The sequence below is a fragment of the Wyeomyia smithii genome, chromosome 2 (assembly GCF_029784165.1).
Source record: "Wyeomyia smithii strain HCP4-BCI-WySm-NY-G18 chromosome 2, ASM2978416v1, whole genome shotgun sequence".
NCBI lineage: Eukaryota > Metazoa > Arthropoda > Insecta > Diptera > Culicidae > Wyeomyia > Wyeomyia smithii.
In genome coordinates this window covers 223,503,826-223,526,312 of record NC_073695.1, presented here as the reverse complement: position 1 = coordinate 223,526,312, position 22,487 = coordinate 223,503,826, and the positions used below count along the sequence as shown (strand labels likewise).

The 22,487-nt window shown below is 37.9% G+C and overlaps 1 protein-coding gene across 1 annotated transcript in view; it reads right to left on the bottom strand.

Annotated features, from left to right (window-relative positions):
* The window catches only part of LOC129720431 (uncharacterized), a 323,854-nt gene that overhangs the window by 171,270 nt on the left and 130,097 nt on the right, over positions 1–22,487 (bottom strand). The window contains exon 2 of the mRNA XM_055671913.1: positions 17,384–18,281. Coding sequence (XP_055527888.1) covers positions 17,384–18,244 — 861 coding nt within the window. The 5' untranslated portion in view covers positions 18,245–18,281. The remainder of the gene's footprint in view (positions 1–17,383; positions 18,282–22,487) is intronic.

Here is a 22,487-nt window from a genome sequence, read left to right as displayed (position 1 = left end):
ATTTTAGCTCAATTTGTTTCAGTTTTCCAGTTTTTTTAAGATTCATCTGTTTTATTGAAATTAAAATTACATACTTTTTTATTTTTTTCTAAATCTTCAACCTTGTTGGAAAAATTTTATCTCTCCAGCTTCTACCGAAGCTTTCTGCCATATTGAATTCGTTTTGTTTTTGAAAACTTTTTTGTTTTTTTTTCTCGAGCAGTTTACAACTATTTCGAAAATCAAAACATTTTTAGAGAAGATTTTTAAATATATTGTGTTGTTTTTTCAGTCGTTCAGAAGTGTTTTCAATCAAAAGCACGGGTCCCTATTACAGAAAACGAGGCGAGCAAAATGTTGTACTAGGGATCGCGAAGAGACAGCTGAGTGACAGACGAACAACTCGTCTAGAATTCAGCCGCTTTGCCATCTGCAATACCAAAATTGATGAACCGAGTAACTCGCTGTTCTGCCCATAATTCAAAAATTGGCTAATATGCCATAGACATCAAATCGAGAAAAACGCATTTGAAATGTTTTTGTCGGTACAACATATTTTGACTGTTCATGACAACTTTTTTATTGAGTATATCACTCTTCATATATGCTGGAACCTTGCCGTTGAGTTGAAATAGAAAAATCTGCAGGAAAATTCCATCCGCCACGTATTTTCAACGCAGTAGCCGTTTTTCCAATTATAAACGAAAGGTCAGTTAACAAACCGGTGTGCAATTTGGCTAATATCCATACGATGTGAATTATATCGTGCTCGTTGGTGATGAAAATGGTTTTAAATTTAATAAAACAACACGGAAGCACAAGTGAGGATGAAAAGGACGTCGAGACAATTGTTACGTGCAGCAATATAATAAAATAACGAGAATATTATTATTTATGGTAATCTCACAATTCACTTTCCAATTTTTTCTCATCAAATCCAAAATGAAATCTGAATCTTCTCTTTATTGATATTACTCCTAATCAAAGAGCTAAACATCATTTTTTCAAATGTAAAGGTTTATGACAGAAGGAAACAGTCACACGTTTTGATCATTGGGTTTCGCAGTACAATAAATAAATTCTTGTAGCATCAAATGGTCGGCGTGCGACCAGACCGAACCAAGCGCCATTTTTTTTAAAATTGAGTTTTTAACACCAGTGGATGTTGAATTTGATAATCTATCTTTCATGATAAAACGAAATCATTTGAACAGTTTATAATGGTATTATAACAAAATTTTTTTGCAGCAGTTTGCAGGAAACATACGGGGTGGTTAAACTTTGATCACCGATTACTCGAAATAAAGTTTTTGGCACTTGGTTCGGTCTGGTCGCACGCCGACCAAATATTGCCAGGGCCTTACGATCGCTCACCTGTCGCCAGTAACCACCAAGCTACAACACACTTTCGAAAGTTAGAAGAAACACAGTTCAGTAATAATACACTGGTTCGTGAAGGTTCATATTGGATATTGGATATTATCCAACTTCTCAATTATTTGGATATTAGCCAAAATTGTTTCACGTTTGCTGCCTTCTCAAATGCATTTTTTGACAATCGGCTTCCGTAGGGACCTTGTTTAGGGTGTGTACCATCACGAGAAACTGTTTTCTCGATTTTGGTAAAAATGGCATATTAGCCAATTTTTTGAATTATGGGCAGTGTTCGTCTCGTCTGCTAGTCAGTAGAATAGGGCCATAATTGGTGATTTTATGTCTTTCAGGAGAATTTTCCTTGAACACATCTTTAGCACTCGTTCTTACTCGATGATTGTGATAGAACTTGTCAACTCACCTTTATCGTTATCATTTAACCTGTTGAATAAACTATGGGGTCAGCGGTATCGATTAAAGCATCGAAATTTTGTTCTGAGGTAAATTGTTATAGGAACTATTAGTGTCTAATTTTCCATAGATCCTTTGACTCCGTAAAAATGCATCATTATTATCTGTCAATTTTAAGTTACCATTCATATTTGTTTTTTGATCTGTGCGGAAATCTGAAAAATGTTCATAGATTCTCTTCGCACGAAGTTAACCTTGGTTAAAGTTCATTTATCCGGCTGCAACTGCTTTTAAATATAGAGAAGAATTAGCTATTCCGTATAGAAAAGAGTTAGAAATTGCATTCAGGTGCAGCATGGAAAATAAACGTTTTATAACTCAGCTAAGCCTGCATTTTGATATTCCATTTGATTAAAAAAATCACATCCATCTTTTGCAAAGTGGTTTTATTATCAAAACGAAAATAATGAGTTATGAAATGGTTGGCTGCTGGATATTCAAACTCTCACTTCAAATTACTACACACAACCTACAGCCAGTTTTCAACCAGCTTGAATCATCGGACTCGCATCCGAAGCATTTAAAAGAATTTACTACGAAATACCACAAACATTGGAAAACATTTGTTCATCATTCCATCCCATACATCAAAGTCTCTCCAGCGCTGACGTAAATAGCACGTATGCTAAGGGTTGATACATATTGAAATTGCCTGCATTTTTCTCAGTGCACACATTCTGGCATTTTTTTCTGTGCTCTCCGATAGCCAGCTCTTCTATACGCTTTTCAACACCGAAGGTGATTCTGTTCAGTATTCTTGCTCCCGAGATCGGTCCTTGCTTGCCGGTCGTTTCGGGTTTGTTCTCAAGTGCCGCCAGCGTTAGCCTAGACAAACGAGGTTTTTTCGTCATTGCACCGGGAAGCTGAATTGCATGCATATATGTCTTCGAGTTGCGGAAGAATGTTTCCAATCCGTAGGGGATTTTTCTGCGTCCGGAATGTGCGGCTCATCCATGCCTCAGTGTTCGTGATGCACAGGAAAACCTTGCCTTATCTTTTTCCGGAAAGCAGAGGAAAAATTTCCCCCCCTGGCAGGTACGAACTACGAACCGTCTTGGAAAGGATACCGAATCTCAGCGCTGTTTCTTCTGCCTGGAAAGCCCTCCAAAACTAGGGATAGTATGTACTGCTCTTTTATCTGACGATTTGTTTCTTTGCTTTCGGATGATGTTTTCGCTCTCACATCTGGATGTCAGCTTTGAGCCCCGTGGTGGCTCCGTGTGTTTGTTTGTGCACCCGTTATCCGATTGCTATAGAGTTGGACTGCCACATTCTTTCCGTAGTCACACGCTTGAATCCCGTTGATTTGCATTTAGATTGTAAATGTATGGATTGATTCGGTAACGAAATGCAATCATTTTCCCCCTTGCGAATGGAGAGCTTCTATTTCACTTGTCAGCGCTGCAAGTGGGAAGGAATGTCTCCACTCACTACCGAACATTGGCCAACCGAGCGATCGACCATCCGACCGATATGGTGGAAAATTTTCTTTTATCTGGTAGCTTCCCGGTGTCCTGGCGGGCAATGCGTTGGTTGGGTAGGATTTCAGGCAGAATATCAACTTTGCATTTGTTACCTAGTCTAACAAAAGTGAAGCCCCTACTGACAGCAGGAAACACGAAGAGGGTTGCAATCTGATGATTTTGCACGCCTCTTTATCTTGCCGGCTTTGGTTAGAAACCACCCGCCAGGGAGTTCATTAAATTATGCCAATTTAGATGAGATATCCTACGTTGGCCTGATTTGGTTTGAATGTATGTAAAACAAATTAAATTGATATTTTTGAGAGCTGATGTTTCGTGAAACATGTTAGCTGTTGTAAAATCGAGCTCTTCGCAAAAATGCATCGGGCATTAAGAAACATTTCAACGGTGCAATCCATTACGCCATCGCCATCGGGAAAGGACGAACAGGCCGCCCCGTGCTGTGTAAAAGGTGGCGATGTTGATTAAAGTGTGAGATAACATAACCCGGAAGCTGGAACGCAGCGATGCAAATGGCTTTCGTCACTTCCAATCATCACTGCAGCCAGGTGAAGGTGATTATCGGCGACGGGAAATTATCAACTTTTGTCTGCCCCTTGTTAGGGCTCTAATGCATTTCTGATTACATTGCATTCACTGGCCTGCCAGGTCGTGCTTTGACGATAAGCCGAGCCTTCCGGCGGCCTGTTCTCGGAAGTCTTGCATTGGCATTCAACATTCGCGTTCCTTCCGAGCGTATTGAATTTAACTCGTGACCGCAATCGAATCAGCACCCAAATAGATCGTGATGGGGGGGGAGGGTTGATGATTGTCCCTACGGAGGCTATCTCTGTAACAACAGGTAGGATACCGTCAAACCGGCAGACGGATTTCGCTGGTTTGATGGAATCCTAACGAACCGAAGCGGCATTCAGTTCCGCCCAGGAAGCAGCGTCAATCATTCCATGAGACGACGCTTTTCTTTGAAAACTTCTTGATGGCGCAATTTAAATTGATATTAATGAACTCCTTTCGCTATGATGGCGTTGATAAAAAGCGACTTGATGGTGAAGTCGCCGTCGGAATGAAAGCAGAAAGTTAATAACAAAGCTCTAATGAGTAAAGTAAATGTAATAAAAATGACTTCCACTTTGCCTTATTTACATTAGCTCAGCGCAAATTCGTCTTTACGCATGATTATGGTACGGAGAGGAAGGTTCGTCGTGGTAAGTGGGCTTACTTTTACTTGTTTTATTTCTTCTAGACTCTATTCAGAAAGAAAATAAATTCCCCAAACAGCCCTAGCACAAAAGAGCTGAAAAAACATGAAACAAAAATAAGAATGATTCCGTTCCCGGTAATTTTCGGCAGCATCTTTGGAATGGGAAAAGTGCAGAAAAATTAATCCAATCAAAATGATACGCCGGGGTTGTGTGATTAATTATTTCACTTGACTTTTGCATTTTTCCCAGTCCCCCTCCTGCGTGGCGCTGCATCGCTTCGAAAGTTTCAGGAAGCGAAACGAACAAGAAGGCCTCGCGACTCGCTTGTTGACTGAAGAGAGACAACACAACACAAGTCGAGAATCTCGTAAAATGTCTGCGAAGTCCGGGGGTCGCAGAAATTGCCGACTAATGGAAAATTTGCGAGTTACAACCTGCTGGGCTGATGGAAAACGCCGGCTTTCCTCCGCTCTGCTGACAAATGATAAATGGAAATGCGGCTAACCAAGTGGTTAGGCACTGTCGCGATGATTAGTGGCTTGCGTTATGCTAGTTGAAAATTCAATATTGCGGAAAATTTCGAACACATTGCGTTGCGGTGGTAGGAGGGAAACAATTAGAACCGTAGACAGAAGGCGGGTAATTTCGAGTGGATGCTGGGTTTAGGTTGTTGAGAGATTGAATTGTAGCAATGGCGAAGAGCTGGGTAAGTTGAGAGGATTTGTAAATTAAATCTGGTGCAGGTAACGAGATTACTAGCGCTAACGCCAAAATATTTATATCGGGTACTGTTTTTATTCCCCAAATTACACTTCGATATTTGAAATCATTGAAAAAAGATGACAAATAATTAAATACATTTAAAGTACAATACAAAACAAACTGATTTATTTCTATTATAGATGTATGCTTACTAATCGTTTTGAATCAGATCTGAGTGAGAGATTCAATATTCTTCAACGTAAATAATGCTACTTTTAAAACTAGATTTTGAGAACTTATCGAAACATTATTCAAAATTGCGTGAAACAGCAATTGAAAGAGATAGAATTTTTTTTTAAATTGTAAAATTATTATAGATTATAAGGGTTTCGAAATCATTGAAAAATTTGAGAGTCAAACATTGAAGAAAATCTGCAATTTGTTAGTTTAAAAGCAAAAATTTTCAAGAACAACGACAACAAAACTACGTGTCGCAAAAAGAAGAATATAAAATGATGATATTTACAAAAAAATCAGACATCGAAATCAAGAGTTACATACGAGAGTCTAAAATACAGCTCTATTTGCCAGTTCTTGATATCCTCGCTCAGCGAAACTTGCCATACATGCTTCATATTTATAGCATCATTTAGGCATCAAGGTGCCCATTTAACAACGAATCTCGGATAAAAAAACCTGGTTAGTTTTAGTATTAGATTTAGTTTCAGCTCGTAGTCGGCAGCGAGGATAAAAAATTTTTCTTCAGCTTATAACATATTTTAGACCATGAAGAATTAGATTTTATTGGCTCCGTAAAACATTAATTTGTATTGTGCCGTGTCAAACAAATGTTGTCTGAACAAAAAAAAAAAGATCAAAATGCAAAAACGGCGAAATGCCAAAAAGATAAGAAAATCAGAACGTTTTTAAGTTAAAACATTAAAAATTTATCGTCTAAAGTGAAAAAGAAAAACAATTCAAAGTTAAAATATTCAAACCAAAAAAATTCAGCATTACAATTAAACAAATAAAAAGTAGGAAAGTCAAAAAAGAATCGAAGAATCTTGAAGTCAAGAAGTGCAAAAATAAAAAAGAGTGAAAAAATAACAGAGTGTAAAAATTCAAAAGTCAAAATTTAGACAAGATAAAATATCAAAGAATCGCAAAACCTAAAAATTAAAAGGTTCATCAGCCAAGAAGTTGAAATTTCAAGAATTTATTAAGGCAACAATTAACGAAAAAGTTATACAGCCAAAATGAAAGAATAGTTTAAAGAGTAGGATTACTTAAAAAATCTATGTTGCAAAAGCCAAGTTGCTCAAAGTGCTAAATTGAAAGATAATGTTATTTCAAGTATTTTTGTAAACTTTGAAAAAAATTGTTTACAGGTTGTCCAAACTTGATCTATGAAGATATGACTTTTGAAGTAGAATACTTCTCTCAGGAAGTTCGGCTACATAGGGATGTGAAATGAAAATCTAAAACCGAAAAAAGTGAAAAATATGTCCAATTTCAAATGCTAATAAATCGGTTAGCAATCGATGGATTTCCTTCGTTCTTGCAGCAGTAGATTGGAAAATCTTCTAAGATTCGTCCCAAAAGAAGATAATTGTAAATTTATTATTCACACTATTTATTGCACTACTGAAAATAGTCAAGCCTTGTCAAAACGAAAAACTCGACCTCTGATTGGTGGTTATATGATTGCTTCCCAAGCACGGTCAACAGAATCATATACCTTGCAATTTAAAACATGCTATTTGGGCTATATAAGAGCCTGTGTCAGCCGAAGCCGCTCAGAATAGTTCTAGACAGCGACAACACCAGTTGTCCTCCCTTAGCAGCAGCACTACCCGAAAAAAATTAAGATGTATTTTGTGGTGAAAACAGTAAATGGACAATATTTTTTGTTGTAACCATAAAAAAACAATGTATTCTTACTGTAAGCTTGTGAACGTTTTTTTGTTATTACAATATTCTAACAATGTTTTTTGTTGTTGAATCTACCACCGACAATAATTTTACCACGAAAAACATTGCCGGTGACTTCTAAATGTATGGGAAAAATGCCTGGAAAAATGCCTTTAAGATACATAACAACCCCCCTTTTTCATGGTAAATAAAAGAAAAGCCTTGGTGCTACATTCCGATTCGGAACTTGACCTTCTGTTTTCTATACACAGACTTCGCAGCCAACCGTTAAGTGTACAGGACAATTGCGGGGCTAGCGCTACGAACCTATTGACACTAACAGTCTCTCACGAGTCAAGACTCGAACCTACGACGACTGGCTTGTTAGGCCAGCATCGTACCTCGAGACCAGCTGGAGAGGTTAAGGTTTTTCTTGGTAAAAAAGGCAAATACAATGTTTTTTATTGTTCTGGACAATGATATTTACTGTAAAAATGAGGTATTTACAATGAAACACATAGTTAAATTATGGTGAAACTATGTACAATTACTGTAACTTTTAAGGTTTTTTTTATGTTATATTTTTCGGGTAGCAGTGCAGTGGATACCAGCGATGTCGGAAAGCGGCCACAGCTGTGGCGTAGCAATGGATAGCGCACTAGTTGCAGCGGATTCCAACAACGATAGCAGCTGGGCCAGCTGATGCAGGGACAGTGGATACCAATGGCAGCGTATAGCGGCCACAACTGTGGCATGGCTATGGATAGCGAACTAGTTGCAGCGAATCTCAGCATCGATAGCGGCTGATGCAGTGAGGCAATATAGTGAAATGCCGTCTCTGTGCGATATTGGGCACTAGTGAATGCATTCAATGAAAAGTTGACTTATTTTGAAAACACGTGAGCCGTCTAGTTTTGAGTGTTATATCAGCTTATCACTGTTTATTTTATCACAAGGAATACTTTATTCGCACTGTCAGTGATAATGCAAAGATGTGATCGGCATCTTATCCGATATAAAAACGAACAACAAATTGTCCTTTTCAGGATGAAATAAAACTTGATTGAAGAGTTAATGTTTTCTAATGAGTTAATTCAGATTTTTAAATTTGAAAAAGTTATAAATTTTACTTTATCTCCGTGTCTCAGAACGTACTGAACTATCTTTTCGTTTAGTCATGAACACGACAGCCGAAAATTTTATTATCTGCATAAAAATCAATTTTTCGCATAATCAAAATTTAAAAACAAGCCCCAATCATGACAACCAACTTGCTATATTTTTGAAAATGGTCAGTCCTTGTTGAAGCGCAAAATTCGATTGATCTGATTGGTCGTTAACATGGTTGCTTCCCTTGTATTGTGCCGTGTCAAATAAATGTTGTGTGAAAAAAAATGATTGCTTCCCAAGCACAGTCGACAGAAACATAGACCTTGCAATTTGAAATGTGCTCTTTGTCAGAATATGAGTAAGTATGGGAAATATCGGCTGATATAGGTATCGATAGTTATCGATGATTTCTTACTCCTATCGATAACTATCGATAAGTTTTTTATCCCGATATAAAAGCCTGTTTCAGTTGAAGCCGCTCATAATAGTTCTAGACAGCGACAACACCAGTCGTCCTCCCTTAGCAGCAGCACTAGCAGTGCAGTGGATACCAGCAATGGCGGAAAGCGGCCACAGCTGTGGCTTAGCAATGTATAGCGCACTATTTGCAGCGGATCCCAGCAACTATAGCAGCTAGGCCAGCGGACACCAATGGCAGCGTATAGCGGCCACAACTGTGGCATGGCTATGGATAGCGAACTAGTTGCAGCGGATCTCAGCATCGATAGCGGCTGATGCAGTGAGGCAATATAGTGAAATGCCATCTCTGTGCGATATTGGGCACTAGTGAATGCATTCAATGAAAAATTGCCTCATTTGATAACACGTGAGCCGTCTAGTTGTGCGTGTTATATCAGCATTTCATTGTTTATTCTATCACAAGGAATACTTTGTTTGCACTGTCAGTGATAATGCAAAGATGTGATCGGCATCTTATTCGATATTAAATTGAACAACGAATTGTCCTTTTCAGGATAAAATAACCTGATGATTAAAGCGTTAATGTTTTCTATTGAGTTAATTTACATTTTTAAGTTTGTAAAAAGTATAAATTTCACTTTATTTTCATGTTTCAGAACGTACTGAATTATCTTTTCCTTCATTCATGAGCACAACATCCGAAAAAATTTCATCTCAAAATTTAAAAATTGTTAAGCCCCAACCATGGCAAGCAACTTACTATATTATTGAAAATGGTCAATCCTTGTTGAAGCGCGAAATTCGATTGATCTGATTAGTCAACGTTTATTCACTAGGAAAAATGACTGACACGCAAGCAGCCGGGTCAACTTTCTTGTAAAAGTATTCTACTTCAACCTTGCGGTCGTGGCTTTGCACCCTCCTGTTATTTTTTTTTCGTTCGATTCTAACGGCGAAGGCCAAGCAAATAGGCTATTTTTGAAGCTCTCTTGCTGACCGCTTGCAGTATGTGTTGAGGGTCTATATATTTACTTTTTTCTTGTTTTTGGTTAATGCATATCTGGTTGCTTCGTAACATTGTGTAGTCAGCTGAGATAAATCAGTGAGAGATACGTTTCGGTAGTTGCATAATGACTTCATAAACATATTTTCGAATATTTGAGTCTGTCTTGATTAGGTTATAGGTCCGGTATCCTCGCGTGCGCTTTATTTTTGCGGTGTTACATCATCAACCGGAATGAGTTCGGATCGCGTTATGATTTCCGTAGAAGATATAATGAACTCGTACGTGCGATATTTGTTATTATGAACCCGGTATTAGAACTCAGCGCATCGTTTACCAAAACGAAACCTGCTGCAAACCTTACCCTTTACTCAAACATCCCAGTGATTTCTCGTGGAAGTGCAGAGGTGTTCTCAGCTTCCAATAAAGCGAGTATCACGTCAACATATTCCCATACACACTCCTTCTTTGACCTGCATTCGGATGCGGCCGGCGCTGGTATTGCCTAATATAAAGATTAAGGTCACCTGTTTTTACACATTGAGGATGAATGTTTATCCCAAGCATCATCCATTGGTTCTCTGTGTAATTACAGCTGATCTGGCAATAACGGAGTAGCAACCGCGGGCGGTCAATCATGCTCATGCTCATGCTCATGCTCAACAAAATCAAAAGCTTAAGGTAAAAAATGTAAAGAGCCAAATAATAAAAGAGTCAACAATAAATACATATCAAATAGCCAAACATTATAATATAAAAACGTACTAAAAGCAACGAGTTTAAAAGTCAAGGAGTCCAGAGGTCGAAGATAACAAAAGTCAAATAATTCACAGAGTCAAAAATTCTACAGAGTCAAAGATTCTGGCGAGTCAACGATTCCATAGAGTCAAAGTTTCCGTATAAACAATGATTCCAGGGAATCGAAGATTCTAAAAAATCAAAATTTCCAAAGATTCCAGCGATTTAGAAATTTCTAACAACTAACCATATTCTGTCGTTTCTGATTCGGTCGAGTCATAGAATCCACAAATTCAAAAACTCTTAGATCTGTGTTCTACAAAGTAAAAAATTTCGAAAAGTCAAAGATTCTATTTAAAGGCCAAAGAGTCAATGATTCCGCTGAGCCAGAGATTCCACAAAGTCAAAGGTTTCACAGAGTTTTTTTTTTGTTAGGGAATTAGAATTACGTTGTCCATTGATGTAAACTTTTGTAATATATCCCAGTCAATTGCTATACGTGTCCCCTTGCAAAATACAATGACCACTATTGTTGAGTGATCAGGTACCTGCACCGACACGCTCCCAGTCAGGTGAAATATGGTTTATGAAGCCAATCACCTTCCCATGATTCGAAGACCAAATCTCTTTGGGCTGTAAACAGCCACTGCCAAGAAACCTTGATCTGCGTTTACATAATGCACCACAACTGCACAGCAGATGTTCCGATGTCTCGCTTTCCATATTACAAAAGCGACAGATATCATACTGAACCCGGTCAATGTTCTTTAAATGATATCTACTCGGACAGTGCCCCGTTACTTGGCCGACGTATGTACAAAGAGATCTTTTGTTGAGCTCTAGGAGTTTCTTCGAATGATTCTCGTTTGGTGTTATAAATCTTTTAGATTGGGAACACTTTTTGACATCCAGACAGAGTTACAGATTCCTTAGAGTCAAAGATTCCAATGAGTCAAAGATTCTAATGACTTGAAGATTCAATAGAGTCAAATATTCCACAGAATCGAGGATTCTAATAAGTTGAGGACTCCAAAAAGCAAGATTCCTCAGAGTCAAAGATTCTGCAAAATCACAGGTTCCACGGATTCAAAGATTCCACAAAGTCAAAAATTTCTTAGAGTCATAGATTCCAACAAATCAAACATTTCACAGAGTGAAAAGTTAAAACAAGTTAACGATTCCTCAGAATAAAAGATTTAAAGGTGTCAGATATTCCACAAAGCGAAGATTCCAAAGAGTCAGAGATTCCACAGAGTCTAAGATTCCGAACAGTTAATGATTCCAATGAGTCAAACATTCCTCAAAATCAACAATTCCAAAGTGTCAATAATTTCAACGAGATAAAGATTCCACAGAGTTAAGTATTCCACAGTGTCAAGGATTCACAGAGCTTTTAATGAGGCAAGAGCTTCACAGAGTAAATATTCCGTGGAGCCAAAAATTCCACAAATTCAAAAATTCTAGAGAGTTAAAGATTCAACACAATCAGAGATTTTAAGAGTCATGAATTCCAGAGAGTCAAACATTGCACGCAGTAAAAGATTTCACAAACTCAACAATTCCAATGAGTTGAAGATTCCACAAAACAAAGGTCCACTGAGTCAAATATTCCACATACTGAGAAATATCATCGAGTTAAAAATTCCACACAGTCAAAGATTCCACAGAGTGATAGATTCTACAGATCAAAAATAACACAGAGTCAAAGATTCCAACAAGGCAAAGTTTCACCGAAGCCGAAGATTTCATTGAATTGAATTTCATTGAATTCATTGAAGTTAAAAATTTCACAGAGCCGAAAGTTTCTACTAGTCCAGGATTCCAGAAAATCCAAAATTCTACCGAGAAAAAAGATTCCACAAAGTCAAAAGTTTCACAGAGTCGAGGATTCTGACGAGTTTTGTCGCACCCAGTTCTTGAACATTCTCAACGCGTTTAAATATGGAAGGTCCTAGCATATGGTCAAATAATTTTGGTCGGAGTCCTATGATGTACGTTATGATAGAGCATTTACTAGCCTTTATACTAAGTCCATTTCCATCAACGAATCTCCCAAAACTGTGTAGATCAATGATGTCGCAGCTCGTCTTGGAATTGGTTGTAAGCTGTTCTATGCCGATGATTTGAAGATTTTTGAAGATTTTTTTTTTGAAATGTGCTGTTATTTCGTTTCATCGTGGTAGCAATCCCATAAAAGCTACCTATACAATTGGACGTACACCTCTAGGTCGTGTCAACGAAATTAATGTCCTTGGTGTACTGCTTGACGAAAAATTGACTTTCGAGCCACATCGAGCCAATATTATTGATTGTGCAAGTCGTCAACTGGGATTTCTGATGAAAGTTTCAAAAGATTTCACCGATGTGCACTGTTTAAAATCATTGTACTTTGCATTAGTAAGATCCATTGTTGAATCGTCCGCTGCAGCGTGGGCGCCATATCAAACCACCTGGATTGACAGGATTGAACGGCTACAGAGGCGTTTTGTTCGATTCGCACTCCGTAGATTTCCTTGGACGGACAGGCTCAATCTTCCACCTTATGAACACCGTTGCAATCTGTTGGGAATTGCTACCCTTGAAAAAAGAAGAAGAGTTCAGCAAGCAATTGCAATTCAGCAAGAAATTGACTGCCCGGATCTTTTGAGTGAATTTTCTTTTAACGCTCCTAGAAGAATTCAACGCAGGTCACTCGACGAAATGTTTGTAACACCGTTCCATCGTTCTGAGTTCGGGTATTTCGAACCAGTCACCAGGATTATACGCACCTTCAACAAAACGTGTAAAATTTTTGATTTTGGAATTACATCTATTTTCTACAAACGGAAATTGCTCGCAACTAGACTATTTTAATTAATTTATGTCTGTTAGGTTTAGATAGTTCTTAATTTACATTCATTAAGACGGTAATTGTCGGATGAATAAACAATAAACAATAAACAATAAACAATAAACAATAAACAATAAACAATAAACAATAAACAATAAACAATAAACAATAAACAATAAACAATAAACAATAAACAATAAACAATAAACAATAAACAATAAACAATAAACAATAAACAATAAACAATAAACAATAAACAATAAACAATAAACAATAAACAATAAACAATAAACAATAAACAATAAACAATAAACAATAAACAATAAACAATAAACAATAAACAATAAACAATAAACAATAAACAATAAACAATAAACAATAAACAATAAACAATAAACAATAAACAATAAACAATAAACAATAAACAATAAACAATAAACAATAAACAATAAACAATAAACAATAAACAATAAACAATAAACAATAAACAATAAACAATAAACAATAAACAATAAACAATAAACAATAAACAATAAACAATAAACAATAAACAATAAACAATAAACAATAAACAATAAACAATAAACAATAAACAATAAACAATAAACAATAAACAATAAACAATAAACAATAAACAATAAACAATAAACAATAAACAATAAACAATAAACAATAAACAATAAACAATAAACAATAAACAATAAACAATAAACAATAAACAATAAACAATAAACAATAAACAATAAACAATAAACAATAAACAATAAACAATAAACAATAAACAATAAACAATAAACAATAAACAATAAACAATAAACAATAAACAATAAACAATAAACAATAAACAATAAACAATAAACAATAAACAATAAACAATAAACAATAAACAATAAACAATAAACAATAAACAATAAACAATAAACAATAAACAATAAACAATAAACAATAAACAATAAACAATAAACAATAAACAATAAACAATAAACAATAAACAATAAACAATAAACAATAAACAATAAACAATAAACAATAAACAATATATAATATACAATAAACAATAATTAATAAACAATAAACAATAAACCATAAACAATAAACAATCTGATTGACGCAGTTTGCAATCTTTAGCGATTTTATGTGGTAGGGAAATGTTCACATCATCTGCGTAAATTAGTACTATTGCTCGATATATGAAACTTGGTAATTCATTCATAACCGTTACAGATGACAATGGACCCACGTGGCTACCCTGTGGGACACCTGATTGAACATCAAAAGTGCTCGATTGTTAAATACCAAAGTGCTGGATTGTTGAATAATCCATGCCAACAACCAATTGCCACCCTCCCAGCGTTCAAACGAGAACATTTTTTAAGAAGTGCCCATTTCTTCTAATATGATGGGTGGAAAATGACCGGATGACAACGAGAAATGAAAATATAAGAAAGAGGTTCAATGAGTTCGTCCTTGAATTTCTGCACCAACTTAACTGGCAATCTGTCCGGTTCAGTTGACTTACTTCTCAACGTAATTTCAGCAGATCAGTGGCGGGTTTTTTTTTTTTTCATCGTTGTTATTCGTTGTTGTTATTCGATAAACTTTTATGCAATATTAAGTGAAAAGTTCGGCGGTTTCCTGTTCGTTGGAAGAAGATCGGTTGCCATACCTCATCACTTTCAGCATTCCGCTGTTTCTAAGTCTGCTATACACAAATTTCCAGAACGATTTGGGATTTTTGTTCATTACATCCTGTATTCCATCGATTTAAACTTCATAGGTTTCTCTGTGCTACACTTTGAAAATCTGAAGAAGATCTCTGTAGGCTGCAACATTCATTGCGGTTTGATTCCAATACATTCTTTTTAAAGCTCTCCGTTTGACTTAGAGAACTCGGATTATTATCGATGAAAACTACTTTGGGTACGGATTTTTCCGATTCCGATTCGTTTCTTTGTCAAGAGACAAACCTTACGTAAATGGTAAGATAGTAACGAAGTTAAACGACAAGACGTTGAACATTCGTTGAATATTCAAGGCGACAATTCAAAACTATGACAAAGTTAGGAAATTCCAACAACAATGCTGCATACTGTTGATAAGAATACTTTTGACGCTCAAAATAGTCTTGAAAAATGAAAATATTACTCCATGAAAGTACCGTTGATGCTGCCTTCACGGACGCCGTATCCAATGATTCAAAGTTCAGGAGCTTTTTGGATATCCCAATTTCCAGTTCGCGTAGGTAGCGCAGCATTATTTATTGTCAATTGCATTGCGTAGTAGATGAATTTGGTTCGTAATTGCCAGATCAGTCACAAGAATATGACGAGACTCAGTATCAGTAGGGAATACAAGATTCAAATAGATATTATTATTTGCGTTTATCCAATCTTTAGATTGCTTTAGTACAAATCGCTTCATTGTTTTTGGCTCGAGCAAACTAAAGTTTATTGATTCAAATCGAAAATCCATAGTAAAATCATGATTTTATGTTGCAGTTCAATATCCTAAATAATTCAATTGTCTTCTGCGCTTCTCATTGAATGTTTACTATATCACAGAATCGAAATTGAATCAAATTGAAATATCTCAATGAAACAAAATCATCCTTGTTGAACATCACCCAACATGGATTTTTCTATTCACCGCCCCAGCATAATCTGATTTTCCTGTGCTGAGTTGCGAAAACATGCAGCTATTTTCGTAATACAACGACCATAAATAAACCCATCTATCATATTATGTTGATGGACCCGGTACCCGGTTATCCCCGTCGTCCGGAAGCATCCTGGCAAATGTGAATGGCTGCTGCTAGTGCGGGACTGGTTCGGACTGGCAACTGGTACGGTACGGTACGGTTTGTGTGCTTGTACTTCTCTGATGCGATAATAAAGACGCCATAAAACGATATGAGGACATCGTTGCCATGTGATTATGATTGCAAACTTGTGTTCCTGCTTTGCGGCCCGAACCGGGACGACAGCCAGCGTCCAAACAAGCCTTTTCCGTTTGAAGTTATTCATATACGTTTGCATATATGATTATATTTCTGAGTTCACCGTCATAAAGGAATCAATAAAAATGTATGAACATATAAATACACTGTTTGTTGGCACGTTCAGCTTCGGAACGAGAGGGAAAGCGCAACAAGGATGCAACCCCCGGTGCAGATGCTTTAAGCGTTACTGATATAGAGACATTTTTATGAAACGAATAACTTGAGCTTGCTCTTACGAAATACGTTTTAAAGTACTCTCGCAGTCTAGCTCGGAATTTACCATTCAAAATGTCTGAAAGCAAATCCGACAAAGATCTTTGCACTATTGGTTGAAAATCATAATTCCTACTCGGGGAACTGCCGCTCGAGCATAAACTTTTATTAAGCTTTCTGTACTCAAGAAAGCAGAAATAACTTTTTGGTGTGCCGCAGCAATTTTTTGTCTTCCACGGTGGAAGTTTTTCGCTCAGCTGTTTCATTCCTACCGTGCGCTGTAAACACTGGATCGCAGACATGTTTCTTTTTAACAACTCCCCCGGAAGAGCTTCACAGCACGACAGTGTGATAGCTAGCAAAAGTTTTCCGCACGTCTTCGATGCCGACATGCAATTGCAAACAAGAATGCATACATCTGGTGCGGTATGATCAATAGTTGATATAGAATATCAGCTAGCGGTAAAACGACGCTATCACAAGGCTTCACCAGATTGGGAACTTTTTATTTCATTGCATTTTGCAGGGGTCTTTGTATGGAATAAAGGGTTATGACAAACTATTCGAAATCTTACGATGACAGTTTTTCTTTTGTCAAAGATACATTTTGAGCCTGGATAATGTAAGATTGGTTTTGAAATGTGCATTGAAATTATCTGCGAATTATTATTTGTTTCAAATATCTTTTTTAGTTCGAAGAAATTGTCCTACGCCATGCCAATTGGGATAACGGTGCTGAAATAAATCTTTCTGAATGTTACAAGTGAAAGTGGTTTTAATGTAATGCTCAATATTCGAATCTTTGAATTGCTTTAAGCCTGCTAGTGTAGCGTTCTCAACCCATTGCTTGCAATATTACCATACCATTGTCTTTCACAGGAACGAATCCAAGCCCATTAATTTCCGGCCAACAATACAGCAATCCTTATCGACCAGTTTGTCACCTACCTTCTTGTTATCCCGGAACTTGAGCCATCCCGACACGATAGTCTGATCGTTGGCTAGCAGCATCTCACCACCGTCACCGATTTCTTCGCCCGTTGCGCTGCAAACACTTCGTGCCGGCGAACTAAAGACTCCCGGTTCCCCCAGTGCACTTTTAGCCGGACTTACAAAACCACCGTAATTTGTGTGATCCAACGGCAGCTTGCTGCTGTGCATCGGTGAACTGAAAATCCCCGGTTCCCCTAGGACCCCTTTGGCAGGTGATCCAGGTGAAAATGGTTCCTTCCGTCGCAGTAGAGGCGTACTTTCGCAGGAGCTGGCCCCACTTGTCTCCCCCTTCAGCAAACTGGTACCGAACTGATTTCGGATGATGTTTTTTCGCATACAGCTGCAGTCCGACTCGACCCGCTTCCGCATGCCCATCGTCGGTGGGGTCGAATTTCTGGGAAATTCGCTCTCTATTCGATGCACGCATGGAATGGTGAAACTTTCAGTTGCACGTAGCTTTTCAGCACAAACGCAGTCCTGCACTTGATTAAACCTTCTCGATACGATGGGAGAATCGGTAAAATCGATCTCCTCCTGATGGACCCCTCGGCGACCGCACAGGGGCGAACTTTTGTCTCGTATTACACCCTGCAATTTGTCTAGCCGCCGGTTCGGCAGTGGAGAGCTTTGTGCACTCTGGCTGCCACCTTCTAATAGGCTGTGGTGATGAAGCTGCAGGTGACCTTCCAACCGGCGGGGCACGTTGGGCGAATTTTTACAGGACTCGGATCCGAGCAGGACGGCTGCGGCCAGAGCTGGATGTTCGTTGCACCGCCGGGGCGGAGTCGTTATCGGTGGCTGCTGTGGGTCAGACATGGTGCCGTCGCTGGTGCCGTCGTCGTTCTCACCGTGTCTGGAAATAACAGGACAGAAGAGATGGTAATTAGATGCTATAGCCAGCCAAAATAACCAACTCAAGTGAGTGACAATGGTCCTGTTGAGGGAATGGAAAACAATCTACACAAAACAGAAGCGTTTAAATAACGAAACAATGCAAATCGTTTGTTTGCTCTGAATAAATGTTACTTTGAAGAAAAAATCATACTCGCAAAAATAAATTAACCTCAATTTCTGGAGTACGTGCCGAATAACCTCAGCTTTCAGGTTGAAAACTTTTAAACTCACCAAACAACGATGAACGCGTTGGATCGTGAAATCGATTGGAACATGTGTCCTATTGCACTTGAGCTATGGCCAAACGAACATTTCATCAGTACCTGAAAGTGACTCGTTGCCATCTCAGAACCCTCGTAGAAAATGATAAACAAAAACTATTTCTGCAGTCAACTTTTCAAACAATGCATACAACTTAGCTTGGAAGCACGACAGTTATCGGCAGTATATCTGCGAAGCTTCAGGATTTCAACCATAAAGACCGATAGAGGACATCCGATAGCACGTTTAGTGTTTGTCGTTTCCATACCTGCATCTGCATAAACGTCAGTAGCAGCAGAATGCAGTACAACTTCGGACGCACTTCAAGTCCGCTCTTAGGGACGTGTTGAATTCTGTTCCGCCAGATCTGTCTGCAGGCAGCGCAGGCACAAAGGCGTACAACATTCAACCTGTTTCACAGACGAATGGCTGACTGAATCGGAACGGTTGCTTTCCTGAGAAATTGTCGTGTGCGACAATACCTGAGCAATAGCCATGTACCATCCGGAGAGCCAAGGCAGAAGATGCGGAACTTATTCGGTCTGCGTCTTGCTCGGAAACGGTAGCCAGTAATTATAATTGTGCTCATGTTTATGAGTCTAGACCCGTTATAAAGAGACAGATAATAAATCGCCGGCAAAGATCCCTGTCTGGTATGGTGAACCGAACCAGGCGGTAAAACATTGATATCCGTAGCTGCTTGTGGTTTGAGGCTTTGACCTACTGATTCCAATTAGGCCGAAAACAACATTATAATTTCAAGGCAGGAGCTGAGATTTGAGAGGTTCAATCTGTGGTAGGAAAACAGGATAATTTTTCATAGCTAACTTTTGATTTTGTGTTTGTTATTCTGATGATGCAACGATTGGAGTTCATTTATTTTACAATCACAAACGTTGTATTTCGACTGTTTTCGTCAATGCTGTAGCGAATTTAGAGGAATTTTAGTGCATGTAAGCCTCAGAAGGAGTTCAGAAGCAAAAAATGTGAAAAATCGCTGCTATCTCTTTGCTCTAATTCTTGTCATTTTTCAGATAAATATACTTATAAACAAATTTTTGAAACTTCAACCTTTTCTAAAGATGAGTCTGGATAAGTCGGATAAGGATAAGAGTCGAGGAAAAAATATATGAAAAGTTTCATAGGTCCCCACACTCTCAAAGTTTTATTGAATGCTTAGACGGTACTGTTAACAGCTGGTCGTGTTGGTGTGAAATCCGTCAAAGGTAGCAGCTAGCAACCAAAATCATTTTAAAGAGGATAGTGTGTAAGTAATGAAACACCTTAAAACTATACATTGCTAGACGAAGAATTACTATCGAATGTAATTAAATTTGATCCAACATCGCTAAAACTTTTTATTATAACATCTAGAGGAATTCTGAAAAAATCATCGCTTTACAAATAAGTTATAATTAAGTTAAACGAAATTTTATAACAAGAACAATCAGTTTCAGATTCTAATTCAAATCTAGATACTGATTGATGTTATAATCAAGTTTGCTACTATGCTAAATCGAAACGACAATCTTCAAATGATCCTGAACTTAATACAAGTGGACTAATAAATTCCACTACACATCCGGATCCCTGAATTTTTTTAAACTCAATTTCTCTAAATTCCGCATTCATATTCAAATTTTAAACCAGATTCAAAATTTTTCTCCCAAACACCCTATGTGTAACAATATGTAACGCCACTACTTACCTCCTCATAAAAATTCCCTGACGCTGCAGAAGAATTTTCTGAATTAAAATACTCGTTTTTGGAAGAAAATATAACCTTCCCAGATATTTTTGACAACGTAACGATGATCTTACTTCCCTCCCCTATATAACAACTTGTAACTCTTAATAGCGCTTCCCCTTCTTCATGATAATTGTGACGCAATTTATAAATGTCGCCTTATCTTGTTGATGTTCTTGATCAAATTTTTATTCGGTAATAGTTCGGCTCTAACAACTTTGTTATACGTATTTTTCATCCAAATTGCTAGATTGGGCTCTCCGTTAGCAAATTATGCAAAAAATATGTCATGAAACGTGTTCATAAGTGGTGGCCGCTGAAAGCAAGCAATCGTTCAAAATTCGATCAAAGCAAATTTTTGTTTTGAAAAGCTATGGATGTTTTGAAATACCATCTCTATCGATCTCTTAGACATTGTTTTGCAGGTTAGTGTTTTTGGCTTACCGCAAACTGGAAGTAGTCGTCTTGAAATTCTGAAAACATAATTATTCGAGAATATTTTACATTTTTATCACCTTCTAAAAGCTTTCTAGATATCGATAGACGCCATCTTGGATTTTATTTCAATTTATTTTAAATTTCTGGGTGTAGTCCTGGCTGTAGATATCAGTATTGTTTTACAAAGCCTTGCACAAACCAAAAGTCTTGAATTGAATTTTAAGATGACGTAGGATATCAATTTTTTGATTCTCGTAGCCCCTCCTCGTTTTCAATTAATTTTAAGGCCCAGATACGCACACGGCATAATGACGCCTTCTCCATACAAAATAGAAGGTGTGTTCGTCATCACGCCTTCTATTTTGTATGGAGAAAGCTTCATTACGCCGTGTGTGTAACTGGGCCTTTAAACTCCTTTGTAAAAGGAACTCGTATGTCAACTTTGGTGGAATTCGGTTCAGGCATTTAAGAGTTATGCATACAAAAGGTGTCTTTTATCTTTAGTTTGAGCTTGAGCTTGACGACCGCACATTTCGTAGTCGCTCCTTCATGATGAATTTGAGCTAGTAAAGTTGCACAGAGAACCACCGGCTACTTGGGATTAGATCACCATCTTCAATGTACAACAATTCGGTAGTTTCTGCTTTTATAGATCCATGACGGTGCCAGCCACGCTCTTATGATCGTTAGGGTGAAGCAGGAGATTGTAATGACGGAGGTGTCACAGTCGTTATTATCGGAGACCAAATTTATCTCTGCATCTCCACGATTGCGACGGAAAGGTACGGTTTAGTCACCGTGGTAAGTGACGAAGAATACCCTGAAAACAGCAGTCGCTCCACCCCCGAGAGTAGCGTCAAGTAACGCAACAGCACTGCGGCGAGAGTTAAGGAGTGAATTTTATCCATCGTTCACCCGACAGAACCAGCCCAACCAGTTACCCGAAGCAGATCACCCGCCATAACCAGAACCCCGAGTCGTCATCCGAGGCAGATCCAGCAGCCAGCCTGTCCTCTTCACACACACATTGTAAGTTAATAACTAATAAAAATCTAACCTTATTTTAGGAAAGTTTATACCAGAGCCATCTGCATCCCTGATCGATGTCAGAAAGTTACCCTCGAGAAGGAAAGTTTTAAAGTCTTTCTCTCGAGATCGAGCTAGCCTTGGCAAAAGAGGTTGTCAGTGTGTTCCAATTTGAAGTGTAGTGTTTGTGGACCTGAATAATTGCCGGGAAAATTAATAGATTAACTTACATTTTACTACGGACTTTCAATTAGGTGTACCTCCGATTCAGTTGAAAATATGTGGAATGAAATTTGATCAACATTATATCATAAAATGTCGCACGAGAAGTGTCCCATCGGAGTAGACTCTTGGTGTTCTTGGCAGCGCAGTAAAGCGCTTGGTACTCTTGCAACATACGAGCACAAGAGTCCGATATATGAGGATGTTTTCAAGGCAATACAAGCATTTATAAAGAATTCAGCTCCGACAACCTTCTGCCACGCTACTTGGGTGCGTATTCTCAAAATAGTAACGAGTCCTTCAATGCTATAGTGTGGTCAATTGCTCTAAAAACGAGCTCTAGCGGTAAGACTATAGTAGATATTGCGGCTGATGTAGCCATTATAACCTACAACGAAGGTTTGTCGAGTCTGTTTGCGTTTGCGATGCTCTTGGGTTAACCGTTGGACCGAACCTGTACGAGTTTTCCGT